This window comes from Castor canadensis, chromosome 10, assembly GCF_047511655.1.
Source record: "Castor canadensis chromosome 10, mCasCan1.hap1v2, whole genome shotgun sequence".
In the NCBI taxonomy this organism is placed as follows: Eukaryota; Metazoa; Chordata; class Mammalia; order Rodentia; family Castoridae; genus Castor; species Castor canadensis.
This window is the reverse complement of record NC_133395.1, coordinates 36,025,552-36,049,218: the sequence shown is the minus strand read 5'-3', so window position 1 is coordinate 36,049,218 and position 23,667 is coordinate 36,025,552. Positions and strand designations below refer to the sequence as shown.

General features: G+C 34.2%; 1 protein-coding gene across 8 annotated transcripts in view; it reads left to right on the top strand.

The window, feature by feature from the left end:
• Pibf1 (progesterone immunomodulatory binding factor 1) overlaps window positions 1–23,667 on the top strand; it is a 183,142-nt gene that overhangs the window by 78,110 nt on the left and 81,365 nt on the right. For all 8 annotated transcript variants that reach the window (XR_012436203.1, XR_012436199.1, XR_012436202.1 and 5 more), the window contains exon 11: window positions 19,340–19,505. Coding sequence is in view for 3 of the 8 variants with exons in the window: in XM_074043235.1 (XP_073899336.1) it covers window positions 19,340–19,505 (166 nt within the window). In the remaining 5 variants the exon portion in view is untranslated. The remainder of the gene's footprint in view (window positions 1–19,339; window positions 19,506–23,667) is intronic.

The window sequence follows — 23,667 nt, the reverse complement described above, 5'->3', positions numbered from 1 at the left end:
GTGCCTACATTATTACTTGTAAAAACTAGAAAATTAGTTTATGCATTGTCAACCAGCAAAGCTTAAGTGGCAATCACTTATTTATCATTAGAATCCAAGTGTTTTCTTTTAATTTGCTGGTACCCCCCAAATATGAAATTCTCTTAGTTAGGTTATTCATAGATTCTCTTTATGTAATGATACCTATCATCTATTAAATAATTGCCAAAAATGAAAGTGTCTCCAAGAATACATCTCGTTGAATCCAGGCAAGAGTGCACCAGATCATTCTAGCCAGATAGACTGTTCCTATTAAACCTGTAAAGGAGTTCATATGCCTGTAAATCACAATGAGGTGTTAACTTTCGAATAGTTTCTAGAAGTAGTTTATAGGAAAGTCAAGGTTTGGAAAATAACTTATTGGTGGTAAATAGCCTGTCATTTATGAAAACAGAATGTTCAGTAAGTTGGTGCCACCACACATGTTTATCCTAATTTGTCATCTGGCCACTGCTTACACTGCACCTGATCTAGAAGTGAGTAAAGAGCTGTTTGAATGAGAAATGTGTGTTGTAAAATTCTGTCATTTGTATAGAATTTTTTAGTCCTTGAAAATACCATTTTGGGATTTTTGGGTTATTTAACAAAAGCATTGGTCTCTAACTTTTGAAAATTAAAGCTATGAACTGAATGCTTTTAAAGGAAAATAATTTGCCAGTGAGTTTTCCATTTTGCTACCTGCCGTGTGCTTCAATGTGGTATCAACTGTCTAATAATGCTTCTTTTATTTGTAGAAGACTATTTCTTCACCATCACTATCTATAGACCACTATAGATATTAAATATTAAATATTAAGCATTCCACTTATAAAGAATTTGTTACCTCTCACTGCCTTTCTGCATTCTTATTTACCATTTTTCATTCTGCAAATTTTAGACAGTATAGCATTTACAAATTTAAAATTATACCAGGATATAGCTAAAGTTTATGGCTTCTTAATCACATAAACATCTTTAATGATAGAAAGCATTAGAGCACAAAGTAAGTAAGGCAAGAATGCCTTCACCTTTTGCAGTAATCTTTGACATGACATAATTCACATTGTAGCACAATGTGGCTAAGCCTTCACACATTCCAGTGCTTCTTCAAAACATACAAAATTAAAATATGTATTGAAGTACCGAAAAAAAAAAAAAAAGAAAGCATTAGAGCAGCAGGCACCTGTGGCTCACACCTATAATTACAGCTACTTGGGAGGCTGAGATTGGGCAGATCAAGGTTTGAGGCCAGCCCAGGCAAAAATTTCACTAGAACCTATCTCCAAAATAATCAGAGCAGAAATGGACTGGAGGTATGGTTCAAGTGGTAGAGCATCTGCTTTGCAAGCATGAAGCCCTGAGTTAAAACCCCAGACCCATCGGAAAAAAAAAAAAAAGGAAGGGAGGGAGGGAGGAAAGTATTAAAGCAGTATTGAATAAAATGTTTCCAATGTTTCATAAACTTTCAATGAAAGAGTCACTATAGTAATTCTTAGAGCTCACCTGAATAGAATTATGAAACAGTTTACTTGAGTTTTTTTCTTTTTATGGGTTTTTGTAAATCTTAATTGAGGGGGAGTTAACTCAGGGCTTCACACATGCTAGGTAAGTGTTCTATCACTTGAACCTCACCTCCAGCCCCCAGATTTTTCATTACAGATGTGATATATCATGTCTAATATTCTTCAGTAATGTCAAAATCTAAAAAATGTCGTGGATTTGTTTCCCAGTAATTGTACATAGAGTAGAATTTCATGTAACTAAGCTCATTTTCCATTACCATTTTATGCACCCTTCTTTTTTTTTTTTTTCTTTTTTCCTTGCTGGTACAAGGGATTGAACCAGTGCCTTGTGCATGCTATGCAAGTGCTGTACCACTGAGCCACACTCCCAACTTCCCTTACCATTTTATAACAGAACATAATGGATATTCTCTTCCCTGAGAGAACTGAGGTGTGATGAGCCTCAGGATTCCTTCCTGTCTACTCTAAACGTTGTTTAACACTGCTTGCCTTGTTTCCTTTACTTTAAATGAGAGCTAACATTATGAACTCTGCATTTTATTGAGTACATCAAACAGCAAAAGAGAAACATATCTCTCCCCATGGCTTTAGAGGAGAATGTGGAGAAAAATATGTATGTTATGCCCAGATTTCTCTTTGTTGGAATATGGATTATAGAAAGAGCAATAGAAAGCTCAAACCACTCTCTAAACTTTTCCTATGATGAGCTAGAAGTTTTTAACTCATCATCCATTGCCCCCCCCATCCCAAGCATACTACACTGTAGAGAATAAGAAATGAAGACATAATTTCGATTGTCAAAGAGCTGAAATATAGTGTGTATAACATATTATATTTTAAAGGTTAATATTATATATCTTTAAAAGCCTATTGTGGATTATAATTGTCCCTACCTATTTTTGAGGCGGTATCAGGGATGGCCTTTTACAGGTGGTGGTATATGAAACAAGCATTTGAAGTGAATTTTGACATGCAGATGTGAGAGAAGGGCATTTCAAAATCTTAATAAACCTAAACATAAATGGAACAAAAATAAATGATTGTCAAGAAGCAAGAGGTAAATCATTAAACTGATTCAGAATATACAAGTAAGTAGTAGATAAAACTAGCCAGTTTCATTTTTTGGTACTCCTGGAACATCAGAATAAAGAGTTTATACTTGCTTCAGTGAGCAGCAAGGACTGACCTGATAAAAAATCACATTTGAGAGAATCAACTTGACAGGTGATTTGTAACAAGATGAATCAGAATGATGGCTTAGGGAATAGACATGAGAAGACTGATTTTAAAAATCCTTCACAGAGGTGGTGAGTGGTAGAGACTTTTCATCTTGCTCTCTATTCACCACTCCTTTCCCAAAGAGAAGAGGTTCTAATATATTTGGGACATATTGACAGGAGAATTTGGGCCATGTTTCTAGTTCAGTGGTCTCTAGCTAAAAGGTCACAATCATGAGTACATCTTTCCCTTCCCTTTCCCTTTTCCTAGGACTGAAAGAAGGAGAGTTGGAGCTCGTATGCACCTCTTTTCAGTCATTTGCTGTATATGTGTGTCTCCCATTGTTATCCTCTTACTAGTGTCTCTTAAACCTTAAGCCTGCCACAATCTCCAGCCCCCCCCCCCCCGCCACCTACATTGGGATTTTACTACAAGGCCAATTGATGTCATAGTTATAATTTTATTGTCCTTTTATTATTGTCCCCTTTTTAAACAACCTTATGGTAAGGAAAGTTTATTTTGGTGAAGTATTTATTGGACTCCACCAAACACCATGAGCACCCAACCACACTATCATGTTACAGGCTATATAATTAATATTTAAGGGTACAGTTTCTGCTGGCTGTGGTGGCCCCTTCTTGTTATTCCAGCTACAAGGAAGGTGTAAATTGGAGGATGGCAGTCCAGGTTGGCCTGGCATAAAGTGAGGCCCTATTCGAAAAATAAGTAAAGCAAAAAGGGCTGGGGGCAGGGCTCATGTGGTAGAGCACCTGCCTGGCAGTTGCAAGGCCCTGAGTTCAAGAGTTCAAATTCCAGTACTAAAAAAACAAACAAGGAAGTAAGAGTACTGTTTCTAAGAAAGACTGCCTAGGTTGTGATACATACTCTATTGTTACTGGGTACATAACTTTAGGAAAGTTATTAAACTTTTATGTCCTAGTTTCCTCATTTAAAATACAATAATAGCAACAATTCAGAATTGTGAGGATTTAAATGGGTGTACACGTTGTATTTTCTTATAACTGTTAACTATTAGCTGTTGTAGGAACTACAGATGTAGCTGCTAACTGATTTGAAGCTGTCTTAGAGAGCGGTCAGTGATTCCTGCAAAATTGTCTTAGTAGTTGAAGTGACAGTGACTTCATTATCAAACATAAGACTTCTAGAAAATGGACGTAATTCATAGGTGAATGAGAGTTACAATTTTGAGATAGGACTTATACTTAAATGAATACTAAATACACTTATACTGAATATGAATACCTTAGTATTCACATTACACATGTATACTGAAGCACTATTCATGTGTGGAAATGTAGTACACAGATAGGAATAAGGATCACACACCTAGAAGGATTAGGCCTAGAGGGAAGGATTTGAGACATGTCAACAGTACTGAAACCTGTAGCAAGAACTCTGAAATTTGTGAAGGGATTTAAAAGTACTGATAATTTGCAGTGCTTCAGTATTGTGTGAAATAGTTTAGTTTTTTCTCGTTTGATTAATTCTCCATTTTTGTTTCTTATATGTCTGCCTTCTTTTGTGAGGAAATCTTGTAAGACTCCAAGAGGTTGTTTTCTTAAAATGCTGTGGCTGGAATCTACAAATAAGCTATTAAAACTAATAATTGACTTTAGCAAGATTGTAGGGTACAAGATAATTATGAAAAAACTTAATTGTATTTGTATATTAGTAACAAGGAGTTAAAAATTGGAAATTAGCTGACTGAGTGGCTCAAGTGTTAGAGCACTTGCCTAGCAAGCGTGAGGCCCTGAGTTCAAACCATAGTACTGCCAAAAAAAAAAAAAAAAGATACTCAGCATTACTAATCATAGCCACAATTATTAAATCCACTCAACCACTAGAATGACTAAATTTTAAAACACTGATATTAATTAGCAAATGTTTGCAAGGTTGTCAGTCAACTGGGTGTGAATGCAGAATTATTCAGTCTCTTTGGAAAACAGTTGGTAGGATGAAGGAACTGACTGCATAGCTACACGAAGGATTTTAGGGGGCAGTGGAAATGTTGTCTCATGATATAGTCTACATATGGCAATACATGACTATAATCCTGTAATCTATATATAGCTGTAAACATTTTCAAATCTCATAGACTTGCATACTTAAAAATTAGTGAATTTTCCATGTAAATGTTATCCCAGTAAGGCTGTTTTTAAAATAGACCTTATCTTTTAGAGTAGTTTTAGTTTCATAGCAAAATTGAGAGGAAGGCACAGAGATTTCCCACCTAGGTTCTTCCCCTGCGCATGCATAGCATCTACCATTATCAGCGTCATCCAGCAAAGTGCTTACATTTGTTACAATTAATGAACTGTCTTGACACAAGCTTCATAGATTACTCTTGATCCAACCACTTCTTAATTCCTTTACTTTTATCTTTGGCCTTTTACATTCTGTAGGTTTGGACAAGTCCAGAATGATATGTATTCACCTTTTATAGTATCATACAGAATAGTTTTTTATTCCCTATCATTTTATTGTCTTCATAGTTATTACATTTGCCAGAATGTCATGTACTTGGACTCATTCAGTATATAGCCTTTTTAGACTGACTTCTTTTGCTTAGTAATATGCATTTATGGTACCTCCATCTCTTTCTATGGGTTGATAGCTTATATCTTTCCAGTGCTGAATTATACCACTGTCTGGATGTACCACATTTTATCCATTCACCTACTAAAGGACATCTTGGTCACTTCTAGGTTATAGCAATTATCAATAAAGCAGCTGTAAATATCCATGTGTAGCTTTTCAACTCCTTTGGGTGAACACCAAAGAGTATGATTACTGGATCTTGCATAATGGTGTTTAGTTTTTGTAAGAAACCACCAAACTGTTATCCAAAGTGGCTACACCATTTCGCATTCCCTCCAGAAATGAGTAAGAATTCCTTTGCCCACACTGGGTGTTGTCAGTGTTATGGATTTGGCTGGACTAAAAGGTGTGTAGTGACTGAAGGCCAACTGTTTTGAGCCAGACATGTAATACATGCCCAGTATGTAGGAGGCTGAAGCAGGAGGATCAGGCTACATAGTGAAATTAATTGGGGGAAAAAAAGAAAAAAGTCAACCAACACCAATAGGTACATGTATAGTGGTATCCTGTTTTTTTAATTTAATGTCTATTCTTTCATTTTTTATATTAGTAATTTGCATCTTCCCTCCTTTTTTTCTTAGCCTAGCTAAAATCTTACTGATCTTATTGATTTTTTTCCAAGGAACCACTGTAGTTTTCATTGATTTTCTATATTACTTTCCTGTTTTTAATTTTATTGATTTCTGTTCTGATTTATAGTATTTCTTTTCTCATGCTCACTTTGGATTTTATTTTCTTTTCCTTTTCCAATTTCCTAAGTAGGAAGCTTAGGTGACTGATTGTAGGTCTTTCTTCTTTTCTAACGTATGTTTCAGTGCTGTAAATTTCCCAAAAAGCACAACTTTTGCTGCATCTCACAAATTTTTCAGAAATTCTATTTTTACTTTCATTTAATCTAAAATATTTTCTAATTTCTCTTAGTCTAAAATATTTTCTAATTTCTCTTAAGTTTTCTTCTTTGGTCAGTGTGTTATGTAGAAGTATGTTGTTTAATATACATGAATTTTGGACTTCTCCATCTTTCTGCTATGTGACTCCTAGTTTAAATCCCTTACAGTTTAAGATAAAACCATACATGATTTCTTTTCTTTTAAATTTGTTAATTTGTATTTAATGGCCCAAAATGCAGTCTGTCTTGTTGAATGTTTCATGTGAACTTTAGAAGAATGAGTAGTATCTTATTCTTGAAAAAAAGTACTCCGTAGATGTTATTTATATCTAGATGATTGGTGGTTGTATGAGTTCAGCTATGTCCTTAATGATTTTCTGCCTGCTGGATATGTCCATTTCTAAGACAAGGACATTGAAGTCTTCATCTATAGTCACTTTTCCTTTTCTTACTTTCATAACATGTATGCACCTTTTGTAATTGTCCCGCAGTTACGGGATGTTCTGTTTATTTTCTCAGTCTCTTCTCTTTGTTCTTTCATTTTGGAGGTAAACATTACCATAATCCTCAGAGTTAGAAATTCATATCTGTGTCCAAGTTACTAATAAGCCCATCAAAGACATTTTCTGTTACAGTAGTTTTATCTCTACCATTGCTTTTTGCTTGTTTCAATTTCTGTCTCTCTTCTTAAACTACCCTTCTGTTCTTGTATGCTGTCTACTTTATCCATTAAAGCCCTTAGAATATTAGCCACAGTTGTTTTAAATTCCCAGCCTGATAATTGCAGCATCCCTGCCATATCTGAGTCTAGTTCTGATGCTTGGTCTATCTTTTCAAAGTGATTTTTGGCCTTTGCTGTTCCTTGTAATTTTCTTGACAATTCTGCAGGACATACTGGGTTAAAGAAACAAACTGCTGTATATGGGCCTTCTGTAATGTGCTGGTAAGGTGTCGGAGATGGGGGGATTCCTTCTAGTGTCACAGGGTTTGGCTTCTGGACTTTGAACTTCACAGGTTCCTCTGTTTTTTTCTACCTTAGGTTTGACAGGGTGCATAGAATGGTCTTGAGCTTGATATTTCTCTTCCCTCAGGTCAGTTGAGCTCTGATAAAGCCTTAGAAGGTTAGGCCTTGGTTAGTTTTTCCTAAGGGAAGACCTTGAAAATCTTGTTAAGAAAAACAGAATGGCTGTACTATATTTTGAAGTTTCTTCTCCCCCAACCCCTGTTAAAAATACAAGGGAATTTTTTTTCATTGTGCACTTTGAGAATCTGGTAGAGTTCCAGGAAGTAAAACTCAACAAAAGTGGGAGGTGGGGAAGGTAGATGAATGGGTTTTTCTGGATTTTTTTACTTTCAGACTTTTCTACCCTGAGCTTCCAGCAACTTATCAGTTACAATTGCAGTTCCTTAACTCAGCATTGATTCCTGTGAAGGTTTCTCTGTATTGGCTTCTGCTCTGATATAGAAGAAGATTTTTTGCTTACTTGCTGTGCTGTAGACTAAACTGAAGGCTTTGCACAGGCTAGGCCAGTACTATACCACTGAGCTACATCCCCAACCTTCTGCTGTTTGCATTATGGTTCTCTGTATCTCCCTGTTTGTCCAAACTGAGGGTGTGGGGGGGGAGTGTTAGTTTACCATATGACTTCACTTCCCCTCTCTTATGAATCTAAGAAGAGTTGTTGGTTTTTTTCAGTTTGTTTAGCTTTTTACTTGATGCTAAATTAGAGTAGCAAGTTGTAAGCTTCTTATAAGCCTTACCAGAAACTACAAGTCACTATTGGGTTTTTTGGTTTTTGGTTTTTGTTTTTTTAAGCTAAAAAGAAAGAAAGAAAAAGTATAATCAATGAGTGGCCCTACCAATATTCAAATCTGTTTCTATGAAGAGGCAAGAAGATCAGCAAAGAAATTGAAAATTCAAGGTCTTTATTTTCAGATTATTTGTGGGAGTGGAAACTAACTTATAGAAGTGCAATTTATGAAGATGTAGAGGCTACATCTCTAGATAAATGAGAATGGGAGAGGAAGCATTAGCTTAATCTTTATTCCTGAAATAAGTATTAAATCTATTAATGTCTTTCTTCCTTGACTCCTTCAGATGAACAATATCATCATTCAAATTTTGCATTGCTTATAGTCTTTGCAACCAGTATGTCTTTCCTAAACAGTTATTTTGCCTTTCAAAATAATGAGTGAATGTTCAGTAGAATAAAAGGTGACACTCTTTTTGCTTTAAGGATAATTTGGTGGAAAGGCGTATTTTTACTCATGCACAGACTATAAGTGCTGATTGGTAAAGCATGGAGCCATCTGTGTCCTGAGCAAGAGAATAACTATTCTCCCTCACCTTCCATACCACATACTAGTGACTGGAACCTTAAACCCCTGACCCAAAATAGATTTGGCTTTCCCATGAACCTCATGGAATACCCTTTCCTGCCTGTTTTCTGTTTTTACCTTTCTGTCATGTGCTTTGTCGCTACTATCTTCCTACTGTACTTGTCTCTACCCCCACTTACTGTTGATAGAGATTGAGTGTATGATTTTGGTATGTGCTTTTTTTTTTTCTTTTTAAATGAATGTCCATAAAAGGCTTTACTGTTGAGGGTAGGATCTGAAAATGACACTAAATTAAGTTTTCCTTTTTTTAATTTTTTTTTCTCTCTTGGATAAAGGATAGTATAGTATAAAGACCCAGAAGTTTGAGGCAGGCCCAGGTGCAAACCTAGCTTTGCTACTTACTTGGGCAAGTTATTAACTTCTCTGAGTCTCAGTATCTTTATCTCTAAAGAAAATAACCCTAAATTCTGTGTTAGGGTTTTAGAGATGAGAATGTGTGTGTGTGTGTGTGTGTGTGTGTGTGTGTGTGAGAGAGAGAGTGTGTGTGTAACAAATGAAAATTTAAGGCACTCAGATTTAGGCTCTTTTCCTTTGTATTGTTCTCTACACATGCTGACAGGCATCATGCCAATTTAAATTTTGTGTTAGTAAAGACCTTTAGAGTTCATTGGTTTTTTTTTTTTTTTTTATTACAAGCATTTCCGACCCACTTGGGTCATAGTTATGGTAGCAAGTGAGAGAAGAGGAAGAGGAAGCTGCACAATAGTTGATGCAACAACCTCCCACCATCCTAAAGAGAAGGAGCAGCGCTTTCTGGCTTGGGAGGACATAGGAAATGTGTAAGGGAAAAAAGTAAGGACCCAGAAGACATTTACGAAGAGAACGCAGTTCTTCAAAATTAGGAACAGTAGGCTGTTAACATGAATTAATTGAATTTTCATTCAATTAATATTTTTAATTTTTCTGACTATACTAGTTACTTTTTTTTATTCTGAAGTGTTTATAGCCATAAATACATGGTTAAATACCTAGATTTGTAGACATTTTCTGGAACTTCACAAGCTTTCTCATTTTATGAACAGCTATGGAAAATAAAAATATGATTATAACATGAAATTTGGTTAACCAAATGCCTAGCTGACATAATATATTTAATATCTACTTGTTTGAAAGTCCCAAGCTGGTGGTTTATAGAAAAACTAATAAGTAGTTATTTAGTTCATATAAGTCTAATGAGAGAAATTAAGAGATGAGAAGTTGACCTAACAAAGTGATTTAGGTCTTCTCCTTATTATGGTATATTTTTCCTCTTCACTCCTGTTTTGCATGTCTTCTTGATAGACTTCATTATGTTCTCATGGATAGACCCGTGAGTCACACTTAGATTCCTAAAATTTTGTGTAAATTTTATGATAATTCTAACTCAGAACTTAGATTCTGTCATATCTTATTGTTTGCCTTTTCTTTTGTGTTTCTGTTTTTTAGATGTTTTTAAAATGTTGTCATGTCTCCTACTACCACCTTAATCATTATCCAAACTACATTTTTAGAAACATTAATCTGCCTTATAGCTCAGTCATACATAACCTATAATTATTTTGGTTTCTCTTTTCTTCTTTCCCTATAATTTGTTTTCATCTTATACCGACACCTAAACCTTGAAATAGCAATGTTAGCTTACTAGTTCTGTCATACTTCAGAAGAGATTGCTCTCATCAGATTAGATTCTGATACTTTAATGTTTTCTGTCCTACCTTTAACCTACTTAGAAATTTAACTTTTATAACACTTAAAACTGATAGTTAAGTACAACTTCATTTCATTCAGTAAAGATTCATTATCAGTTTCTAATGTACCGTGTAGTATACTAAGTATCAGGAATCCGAAGATGGGTTAGACAAAATTTTCACACTCAAGTTAGCCAGTATTTTAATTATACAGACTACTGCTGTAAACATTTTACTTGTATTAATTTAATTGAATCACACAGACTCAGGTTTTTTTTCCCCCATAGGGGTTTTGATTCATTAAGTCTAAGGTGAAATCATGGCATCTCAGGTTCTTAAAAATTCCACAAGTTGTTCTGATGGTCCTCCCTGGTTAGACTAGATAAAATCAAGCTCAGGAGTCATCCTTCCTTAGGAAGGAAGAATGTTGTGAAGGATCCATGCCTACTACCAAACCACCTGGGCTTGAAGGCCCAGGACTCTGGTTTCTCATTCCCCATCTAAGAGTTTCCTAGAATTGTCATGTAATTCTTTAGCATATTTTCAGAACATTGATTTGTATAAGTAAAGATCTATACAGCTTCCTGTTATTAGGACACCTATTAAATCAATGACTTTTATATTCTCTTTGACCTTTTACAGTACCTTCTAATTAACCATAGTAACTGATTTCCTCTTTGAACTATTATGAAAAAATAAGATAAAATATAATGAGCCTCCATCTTGCTACTGTTAATAACTCCCACTATCCTTCAAAAAAGCATCCTCCAAAAAAGTGCTTTTTCTAATGACTTTTTAGATTCAGTCCATATATATTCTGATGTATTTCTTTAATGCAGCTCAATACATATATATGTATAGGATATATATATACATATATATGTTGAAAGCAATATGAAATAGAGTTTTGAGTGCTATGCAGTGCAGATATAATAAATTATCTTGATTCAAAAGATGATTCACTCTGATTTTTTTTTTTTTTAAGTATAGTACTGGAGCTTAAACTCTGGGCCTCTGGCTTGCTGGGCAGGCACTCTGCCAGTTGAGCCATGCCCCCAACCTTCAAATGAATTTTAAGTGATTGTTGTCATTTTGCCACAAAAGAGAAAACAATGACCCATTCAAGCACTGTTATAATTTACTCTAATTTTATCTCATGCATGCTTTGATTTATTTCAAGGCAACATGTTTGTCTTACTTAAGTACTTTATCTTCACATACCTATAGAACCTATTTTTGCCTTTATAAGATGACCAAATATTACTGCATGTTTATTTTATTAATGGCCTTACATATTTTATTTGATCATGATATGATAGATGCATTGAATTACTCAAAATGCATGCTTGAAATTCTTATAAATCCATAGTACAGTTGTTAAACATACTCAGCGTTTTTAACTCAGCAAAAAAAGATCTCTCACATTCATTTAAGAATTAACTTGTAAGCCAAAAATGACAGATGTAGTATTACAGCTGAGAAGGGAACTGGTTGAAGAAATCATCTAAATGGCAGAAACGTTTGGACAAATACCCAAATGCCTCCTAAATTCCTTTCTCATGCCCTGTAGTAGTTGGTGTTGCTGCAGTAATGATGGTGATGGTACTTTCTGATTTGGGAAATTTCATCACTGAAAAGGAAAGACCAGAGTTACTAGAACTGTTTCTCTATAATTTTATGTGTATATTTTTAAACTGCTGTAACTACTCCCCTAATTTTCATTGAAAATAATTTTAATTCAATATCTAGTTATATATTTTAAATCTTAATTTTGAGGTAACTAAAAATTGAAAGAAAATAGGCTTTGATTAGAGAAAAAAAAGTGCCATTAGGAGGGCATTTTATAATATACCAACCATAGGGCTAGGAGTGTAGCTCAGTGGTAAAGCCCTGAGTTTGATTTCCAGCACTGAAAAATAAAAATAAAAATTTTATATATATTAGATACATATAATATATAGGGTATGTATATGTGTATATATGTATATATACCAACTTGGTGTAATATATATATAGTAGTATATGATCTTTCTTCTTTGCCAACTGATGTGTAAATTGATATAATTTAAGAAAATGACCTTAAATATTGAAGACATGGTGGTATGAAAGTTATTTTTAAGTAAAAGTAGGTTTTTCATATCTTCCAAATTCAGCTATAAATTGGATTAATTTAAGCCAGGCACTTGGTGGCTCATGCCTATAGTCCTAACTCCTTTAGGAGGCTAAGATCAGGAGACTCTTGGTTCGAGGCCAGCCCACACAAATAGTTCATGAGTCCCTCATCTCCAAAATAACCAGAGCAAAATGGACTGGAGGTGTGATTCAAGTGTAGAGTGCCTGCCTGCTTTGCAATTGCAAAGCCCTGAGTTCAAACCCCAGACCCACAAAAAAATCAAATTAATTTAGACAAACATAAGTGTACGTAATTTGATACTTTGAAATATGTAAAACAATAAAATTACATGTCTTTTTTGCTCTGGATTCTGAGCTCTTTAAAATGTTTTTAGAATGTAATAAAAAAGACCAGCTAGCTGGGCGCCAGTGGCTCATGCCTGTAATCCTAGCTACTCAGGAGGCAGAGGTCAGTTCGAAGCCAGCCAGGCAAATAGTTCCGTGAGACCATATCTCGAAAAACCCTTCACAAAAAATAGGGCTGGTGGAGTGGCTCAAGGTGAAGGCCATGAGTTCAAGTCCCAGTACCTCAAAAAAAAGACCAGCTAAAGCCTTATACTGTATACTGATTATGTAGTGATAAGTACTTCATTCCATTCTTGGCTGATAGCACTTCATTATGAGATGTTAAAAGATATATTTCAATCAACATTATTTAAGTGAGAAGTACTTAATTTTCTTTCTTTTTTTGACAGTACTGGGATTTGAAATTAGGGAGGTCATGCTTGCTAGGCAGGTGCTCTACCACTTGAGCTATGCCCCAGCCCTTATGTGGTTATAGATATATATATATATATACGTGGTTCATGTCTGAATATGTATGTAAATAATGAGTCATATTTCTATCTGGAAAAGAAATACATCATGCTAGCTGTGATGGTACATGCCTATAATCCCAACTACTGAGGAGACAGAGGTAGGAGGATCACAGTCTGAGACTGGCCCTGGCAAGATCAAAAGTCCTTATCTGAAAAACAAACTAAAGTTTTGGGCTGAAACATGGTTTAAATCTCGGGGGTCAGGGAGGTGGGAGGCAGGGAGGATGTGAGAGAAGAAAATAAAAGAAATGTACCAGAATATATGGAAACAAATGAGAATATTCTCCAACAAAGTCAGCGTATCAGGGGCCCATAAACTTTCAATGATGTTAATTTTGTTCAATGCAGTTACTTTCAGACATTATTCAGGGTAAAGCCTACTGTACTGGTTAGATGAGTAAACTGAATACTATTTGGTGAGGGAAGTAAGGTAAGAAATTGAGGGAGAGGCTAAATGCCCAACAATAGAGGAATTATTATAAATAGAAAATTATAACACCAATGAAAATTATATTTATAAAGGGGGTTTAATAATATGGAAAGATTTTTAAATTAGTATCAGGGTGGAAAGGGGTAGCAAATTCTACATGAAGCTCTAATTCATATAATAACCATAGCAAACATCTTATAGGTGATAATGCAAATATTGGTGAGAATATGGAGAAACCATATTTCATATACTTCTAGTGGGATTTTAAACTGATAACAGCCGTTCAGGAGGAAAATTAAGCAGTATCAAAATTTTAAATCTTTTAACCCAACAGTTGCTCTACTTCATGATAGAAACGTTCACTTGTGCTTTAGAGGCAATTATTAGGTTGATCTTTGAAGCATTTTGAAATGCTGTTTATCAGGTTGTAATTATAGAATTAATTACATGATTATGCCCACATTGTGCTCTTAATTATATCTCAAATGAAAAGAATAAGGTATAGACATTAAGCAATCCTAAGATATATTAAGTGAAAATAGGAAGTTGTAAGAAAAAGAACCTGTGTGCCATGATACCATCTATTTTAAAAAGAAAAACAAATCTGGTATATTCCTTCATGTCTGATATACATGCACATTTGGGAAAAAAATAGACTGCAGACAGATACATAGAAAACTGATAAACTGTGGTTATCTCTAAAAAGAGAAGCAGATTTTGAAAGTGGTGATAAAGAGGTCTATAAAGTTTTAGTGTTTGAAGTTTCTGCCATAAGATTGGATTTGATAAGTTACTTACAGAATTGAAAAGTTACCTGTGCAGAGAAGAGAAATAAATGAAAATATAAACTGCAGTTATCCTCATGAGCAACACTGAGTTCTCTGTTGATTAGATGTATCTGCTTCTACCTTTGTCAAAGTATTTCCCTTCCACCAAAGTCTCCTTCCTACTAGGAGGTTCAGGCCCATCTCTGTTTCAAAGCATTGCTTTCAAGTTTATTGGCAGCCTCTGCCCCACTTGCTTGCACAAGTTAGAATTAAATTATCCTATTCTAATAAAGCATTTACTGGTCCAAATCCTGGTCCAACCATGGCTACCCACTTCCATGTATTCTTCTAAGCCACAGCATTCTCTTCACTGACCCATCTCTTTGTGTTTCTGTAAAGCATTAAAAGTATCTTTTGGACAGTAATATAAAATAGGTACAGCGCAGGGGTGGTACTTGTGGAAGGGGAGGGTAAACAAAGGAAATTAAGGTGAGGGAATATGGTTGATGGACTTCATATACTTTTGCAAACAGAACAAAGAAACCTCTTACAATAGTTTTAAGTGGGGCGGGAGGGGCTCAAGGTGGGTAATGGTGGGGGCAATCTAACCAATGTACAATATAAACGTATTTGGAACTATCACAGTGAATCCCCCCCCATACAACAAATATATCCTAATGAAAAAATAAATAAAAGTATCTTTCAGTTGTTTCTATCCAGTTAATCTGCCTAATGTCTGACTGTGAAAATCCTTCACTTATCCTGTCACTTTGCTTAGCTGTTTTGGGCAATCTACCGTGTGGCAGGATCTTACTGTACTCTTTATGTATACACAGTTGTCTTCCTGTGTACAGACAAATGCTTTGCCTCAGATTGTCTTACTTTCAAGCTGAACCACCCTTACAGTTATAATATAAGGACCGCTTCCTGGTCCTGGTGATGACATGAGCATTGCCACTGAATGCAGTATCTTTTGGATACTTTGCCTTAGACTGTTGTCTATCAAGTGAGATTTGGGTAACTGGGTTCAGAATAAATGTCCAGTGTCAGTGTAATACAGTTCAGTAATGGGTTGAGTACACCATGGTTGAGCGCTTGGTTAGCATTGCCAGGCCCTGGTTTCAATCCTCAGCACCACAAAAATTATTATTATTAATTCTATATGTAAAAGTAATAAAATCCAATAGCAATATTTGTGATGCTAGGATTGATTTACTTCATTTTACATAATTAGTAGTAGTAGTAAACTATAGGTCTTTCATCTTATTACACATTGATGACCATGTTGAGGTCATCAAAATTTGTTTTGGGAACAAACCATGTTCATGTTATGACCTAAAAGAGTATAACAAGTAAAACTTTACTTATGGTCCATATGTAAAGACTACCTTTGTAAATATTGTTATGAAAACCTATTGTTATATGATGTTTTATCCAGTGCTTTGTTCAAATAAATTTTCCCATTTCTGAGAATCCGATGTCATGTTGATGTCTCCTGTGGGAATTTCTCAGCATCACAGGGCATGTCATACTACTTGGAGCTCAATTCCTCTTAACCTGAGAGCATTTCTTATGGGTTAGCTTCTTTGTAGCATCCTATACAACAGCAGATTTTCACTTCATCTTTTTCTCCTTGTACTTTCAGTCTCCAAGTTTCTCTTGCAATGAATATTACTTTAGAGCTAATAGTTCATTCTAGAACTTCCTTATAGTATTTTTAAAGTAACAATGTGATATATTTATTTGACCATTTTAAGGCTACTATGCTGAATTAAAATGTCAAACATGAAGTTTAGTAATGTGTGAATAATATTGTCTTAATTCAAATAGTGTTCAAATTGAGAGGATAAGATGATAAGTCTGAGTCAACAAAGTAAAATGTAGTAGGTCATATTAGCAAAACAAGTTAGATGGGAGTTACCTGAAACTGTCAGGGTGAGCTCTTTGCATCATCACTTCCTCACTGCTGGACCTACTTTTGTAGCTGTAATATTTGCTCAATATTTCACAGTTCAATTTAACAAATTAAAATAATTAAAATTATTACAAAGTCATAATGATTTAAGGCAGATTATTTCACTGTTTAAACTACCTAAGAATAGGTTAATCCTTTAGAATTGCCATTTGGTTTTATAGAAGATTCAATTTATTAGACTTAATGGACTCAAATTTCTAGGAGATAATAATTGTGATCTCCTAGATAGTTAATTGTTTACTTTTGTTAAATTGTCTATATTCTAAATATCTAAATATTGTCTTATTTCTGTTGTTATTAGTGTTTCAACATAGAGGAAAAAATATTAATGCTAAAACTAGCTTTCCGGTGCCATGTAGTAAGCAAGAACAGGTTGTGCTGCAAGCTAAGTCTTTAATCACTGTTTGGAGTGGGCATTAACCTCAGAAGCACCCACAATGTGGTGAATCCATAAAAGCAAAAATTGCTGCTTAATATCTCCAAAACAAATTACCTTAAAGGTTAGTGTCACATTTTAAATGACTTATCCAAAGTATTTTAGTAATGTGGTCTATGTGTATCTCTTAGTTTAGCATGCAGAGATGGTATTGATTTGCATGTTTTATTTATTTATATTAATAAAACAATTGTCACAAGGAGTACAGATATATTTTCATTTTAAATTCATTTCAAATATGATGAATAAAATTTTTGTGAACATAATTTTCATTACTTTTGACCAGCCATTGGGATGGTTGTGATCAAAAAGGCAGACAGTAATTAATGTTGGTAAGAATAGGAAGAAAAACAATGTAGAGAAACTGGTACCCTGGTTATTGCTGGTGGGAATGTAAAATGGTGCCACCACATTGGAGAACAATTTGGCAGTTCAAAAAGTTAATAGTGCCTGCATGACATTACACCTCTATTCCTGGGAATATAACCAAGAGACATGAAAGCATGCTGGTACAAGACTTGCACACAAATGTTCCTAGTTGCATTATTCATGATAACCAAAAAGTAGAGACAACTCAAATGTCCATCAACTGATGAACTGGTAGAAAAATAATGGGGTACCATACAATGGCATATTATTCAGACATAAAAAGTAATGAAGCATTGGTTTATGCTACCATGTGAATAAACCTTGAAAACATCAAAAGGTCACATATATGATTCCATCTGTATGAAATGTTCAGACTAAGCAAGTTCACAGAGACTGAAAGTAGATTAGCAGTAGCCAAGCCTGGAGCCCTACTTGTGAACGTAAGGTGTTTTTAGGATGATAAAAATGTTGTAAATTAGATAGCAGTGATGCACAACTATGTGAATGTATTTAAAATTCCTGAATTGTCCTCTTTAAAATGGTGAACTTGTTGGCATATGAATTATGTCTTAAATACTTATCCCATGTACTTTAATGAAATTATAAGAACTTTGTATAATGCTAGAACTTTCCAAAGAAGTTAAGCCCCAAAGTTAACCATTCTCCTTAAATCTTACCATCTGTTAAGTAATATGTAATATTCATTGTATAGAACTTCTCCACTCTGAACGGGAAGTGCTTTTACCGTAGATAACAATGGCAAGAGTGAAGTAACCTTTAGCAGATATGTAATGCTGTGTTCTGACTATACTTTGAATGTTATCATCACTTACAAGAATAAAATTACTACTAAATAATTTTTATAAATTTTTTAGAATTACTAAAAAATTCTAAGTTTATTTTACCTAACCAATGTCAATTAAGAGATTCATATATGTAAGGTAGATGTGGTAGGCATGCCTATAATCCCAGCATTTCGGATGCTATGGCAGGAGGATTGCAAATTTGAGTCCAGCCTGACCTACATGGCAAGACCCTATCTCAAGAAAAACCATAAGCTGTGTACCAGTGGCTCACACCTGCAATCCTAGGTACTTGGGAGGCTGAGATACAGAGGATTTAGTTACAGGCCAGCACTGACAAACAAAGTTTACCAGACCCTGCATCAGAAAAAAAAGCTGGGCATGATGGCATGCCCCTGTCATCCCAACTAGGGCAGGAGGTATAAAATAGAAAAATTGTGGTCCAGACCAGCCTGGGGAAAAAGTGGCACCCTATCTCCAAAATAACCAGAGTAAAAAGAGCTGGAGGTGTGGCTTAAGTTGTAGAGTGCCTGTCTAGCAAGCACAAAGCCCTAAGTTCAAACCCCAGTACCACCAAAATAAACAAAAACAAGCAAAAAATGAAAAAAACAAAAAGAATTTCATATAATAATGAAAGGACATTGTTGTACAGTCAAATATAAAACTGGATTTGAGCCCCAACCTGAAATTTGCTAGCATCTTGTTCTTGTTAAATTATTTAGTATCTCTAAGCCTCTGGTTCCTCATCTAATAGGGCTATTGTAAGGATTAAGTGAGATACCATGAATAAAACAAGTTACACTTTTTTTTTGGCAGCACTGGGATTTGAACTCAGAGCCTTATGCCTGCTAGGCAGGCATTCTTAGCGCTTGAACCACTCCACCAGCTGATGCTGTAGATTTAAGAAGGCCTGTGAAAAGTACAGGAGTTTGATCATTTTAAGCAGTACAATTGAAACTTGCTCAGTTTTTTATCTTAAGTGTCTTATAAAATAATAACATATAGGCAGTAATTATTTTTTAATAGAAAGTTGGAATGAGGAAGTTAATTGGTATGTTATATTCTCTTCTGGATGTATTGCCATACATATGCCTAAGTTATTTACAAAAGCTTTGCTAAATAAATATAAATTATTAATTGTATAATACAAGGGTATGGCCAAAGTAGAAGTAAAGTTTATATAAATCATTAAGACTGCTTCCTTTAGAGACTCATTACCATTGTACTTCTTTCAGATACAGAGAATTACAACTTAGTACCGAAAGCAAAGTAGCAGAATTTCTCCATCAAAGTAAATTAAAGTCTTTTGAAAGTGAGCGGGTTCAACTTCTGCAAGAGGAAACTGCAAGAAATCTCACACAGTGTCAGCTGGAATGTGAAAAATACCAGAAAAAATTAGAGGTACTTACATGTAATTTTCTTTTGACATTAGCATAACATGTGAGTTCTCAAAGTGCAAAGTTTGTAAGTTTATGTACAGCTTTCTTTCTCCTGGAGGACTTCACATTATCCTCACCAAAAAAAAAAAAATAATAAGAAAATACGGATTTCAGAACAACTTATACCAAAAAGGACTGGAATTGTTAGAAAATAGCAATTGGGAAAGATCTCATTGAGAGTAGGAACCAAAAACACATTTTCTTGCAATACTTTTACTAAAAACAGTACAATCTATACCAAGAAAAATGTAGCACCACAATGATGTATGTAAGAATAAACACCATTATTCTGAAAGGGAATATTCAATATTATATATTTTCCAGTTTTCATAAAGTAATATTATATGTTCATTTCTAATAGAATCCTTGTAGCCTTTTTTTTTTTTTAACTCAACAAATTAATTCTTTGGAACAACTGGAAGGAAAAATGAAGGCTAGTCAATTTTTTTTTTTTTATGAAAGTGACAGTAAAGTTAATTAGGAAAACAGTACCTTTCCAATAGACTGAAAGCACATCATCTCTAGAGAGAGAACAAAAATGACCTAGTCAATATTTTTAAAGAATATTTTTCAAAAGACATAATGAGAGGAAATATATATCACATTTTAAAATGCATTCTGAGGTAGGAGTAATTAAAACACAAGCAAGTCTATTCATGATATCAAATACAAAATCCAAGAACATACTTACATAAATTTAAGAATCTGGGACTGGAGCATGGCTCAAGTAGTAGAATGCTTGCCTAGCAAGTTCAGGCCCTGAATTCAAAATCCTAGTACCTCCAAAAAAAAAAAAAAAGAGAAAGAGAGAGATTAAGAGAAAATGTTTTTATAGTAAAGGTTATCTCAGTGATTGGACAATAAGTGGTATAGTGAAAGCCATTTGAGTGTTTAGAGAAAATAATTGGATCCATGCTTCTCACCATATACCATAATAAAAGTCACATAAATTACTAAGATGAATTATAGAACTATTAGAAGTAAATACAGATGAATTTTTCTTATTTTGGTTTGAAATTAATTTGTTAATGTATTGATTAAATCAAGGGAAAGTATAAGAATAATAAAACCTGTATGCTAAAAAAAGTTTGAATAATATTAACGGTGAAATGGGAACTGAAAAGTAGTATTTGTGTAATGTCTGTATGAAAAGCGGCCTGTGTCCTTAATTTTAAAGATCATTTATCAAGAGGACATGTCTTAAAAGCTGGGCATAGTGGTACACAGATGTAGTCTCAGCACTTGGGAGGTCAAGGCAGGAGGATTATGAGTTTGAGGTCAGCATAAACTATCTAGAGAGACCCTGTCTCAAAAAAATATTTTTTAATTAAAAATAAAAAAGACATATCTTCCTCTTCTAGATAAGTGGAAAAAGGAATGGACCATTTCTAAACTAAATACAAATTGCTAATAAATAGTTAAAAATGTATATTCTCACTGATAACTGAAAAATAAATTTGAACTTTTTAAACCTTTATTCAGGTCTGTATGTTGTTTTTAATGTAATGACAAGACTATCCTTGATTGAGACATCTTATGCAGTTAGACAATAAAACAGCCCTCTAGAGGACAATGTGATAATCTGTGTTAAATGCCTTAAAAAACTGATTAAAAGAATTGTACCTAAGGAAGGACTAAGAGATGCTTATAAACGTTTATAGTAATGCTGTACGTCACAGCATTGTCATTACTGAGCTATACCGCACATACTAGCCCAAGGCTGTTAATGTTTGTAGTATGCAGTACTTTCCAACAGTCCTCATAAGCCTTGTACTGAGCCTCATTATGCCAGACACCAAGTTTTGAACAGGGCTTCGAGCAGACCCTTCTGTAATGATGGAAACCTTCCACATCTGCACAATCCTGTTCAGTCTGAGCCTCTGGCCATGTGTGACTGTTTAGCATTGAAATGTGGCCAATACAATTGCAAACCAAATGTCTCATTTTAGCTAACCTTAATTAAATTAAATCTAAATTTAATATAGCCACAAATGGCTAGTTGCTATGGTATTGAAGTGCATGCACTATACAAACATCATCAGTATTGGGCATTGGTTAGTTTCTAAAATAATTTTCCCTTTAATTTTATCACCACAGAAAAATAGAAACTGTTTTCGGCTCCGATAGAATTTCTTATTGCAGTTGGGTAGTGGTTTCACCTGAGAGCTTTCGAATCAACAGAGCTAAGAGATGAATCCCAGTTAGTCACTGCTTTCTGGGTAATTGCTCATTTTGTTTGAGCCTCAGCTGCTGCATCTGCCAAATGGAAATAACAAGAACAGCTGATTCATAATGTCATTATACAGAGTCTGCTTGACACAAATAAAGATCCCATATATTCTTCGTATTTATTAGATTCTTAAGATATTCTTTGATGCCTCTAGAATTTTGGTTTTGGTAAAGTTGAGAAATGCTAGAAAAATGCAAATAGCCTTCTCCAAAAGACAAATATCTGTTAGATATAAAAAATCAGTGAGGTTTTTTTCACTTATAAATAGTATGCCATTTAGGACTGGAAGTGTGGCTCAAGCAGTAGAGCACCTGCTTTGTAAGTGTAAAGCCCTAAATAAATAATGTGCCATTTAAGCTCAAGCATTTTACACTTCCAATTTTCCTTTCTGTATATGACAGTTTCTTTTAGTTATGAAAATATATACTAAGAGGTCATTAAACAAAAGCTGAGAGGCAAAGAAACTGAAAATGTATCAATTAAAAGCCTATCCTAATCGAAAATAAATCAGATATTAAAGCATTTCCCAAAAGCTACAATGTAAGGAAATTACATTATAAGAATAAATATCATAAAATATGACATTTTGTGTGTAATCTGGAAGTATGTGTGTTGTACACACACACATATCCAAATATCAAAATATTCTTTCTTAGCCATTTTCATTCATCTGTCCTCTTAAAAAGACCTTAAAAGATCTGTACATTCTAAATTAGTGAATTGTTTTAAAAAACTATTTAACGGTGTTAAGGATATATCTTAAATATGTAAAAAGCTTCATACACAGATACTCATTGCAATATTATCTGCAATAGTGAAGAACTGAAAATGAAAAATCTCATTGGAGAATGGTTACATTACTTGTGTGCATGTGGAATAGTATCCAATTGATATCTTAAGACCACATAATATGTAAAATGCACTTATCACCATATTAGATGACAACAGCCCTTTACACAACTACATACGTTATATTTTTAAAAGCTTGGAAGGAAGATTTTGAAGAAATATGCCAAAAAGGTAATAATAGTTGTGATTGATAAATAGGCCATGGGTTAATTTTATGTTCTATTTCTACTTTTTTTTTTCACTCACAGAGAAATCAAACTATTGCAGGTCAAACAACTAGTAACTGAACTTCTGTAGTTAGAACTCACTCCTGACCAATCTGACTTCAAACCCCACAGTTTTAACCACTACAGTATTCAAATAATATAATAAAATATTTACTACGGTAATCAAAAGATTTTAAATTGAATCCCTCAATTTAATACTTCTTAAATCTCTTCTTTAAATAATGCTTTATGAAGTATCCCATCTTCAATATTTTAATTCTTTATCTCTTTAGATATCTTTGTGCAATTTCTCTTTGTTGGGGGGTAGGGTACAAATGAAAAAAGATCAGCTAGGCTTGGGAATAGTCATTTTTAACACTGCCTTTACTGATCCTTTTTTGACAGCAGAATCAGTGTCATCAGCTACCAGATTCTTTAGAAATTATTCTCCAATATAATAAATTCATAAAGTCCAGATTGTCCCACTAAGCAGATTTTTTTAATAATGACTTACGAAGTTCTTAGAATTCACCCTAAAAATATTATTCCCATGTTATTCCTCTACACCCTTCAACTGAGTATATTTTGAGGGTGAAGGATGATATTTTGTTTACTTTTGGGACAAAAATCAAAGGATATGACATGGAGCAAGTTAAGGAAAACTAAATTATAATTTCTTCTTATTAAGAGTTATAAATAGATCTTCTTTATCTTCTGGATCTTCTCCTTCCACATCACAAAAATCACAAAATTATAAACAGTTGTTAAGGTGAACTTTTTGTCATTAGAGAAAATAAGTTGTCTTCAGAAGAGTTTAATTATAGAGAATTTATAGAGAA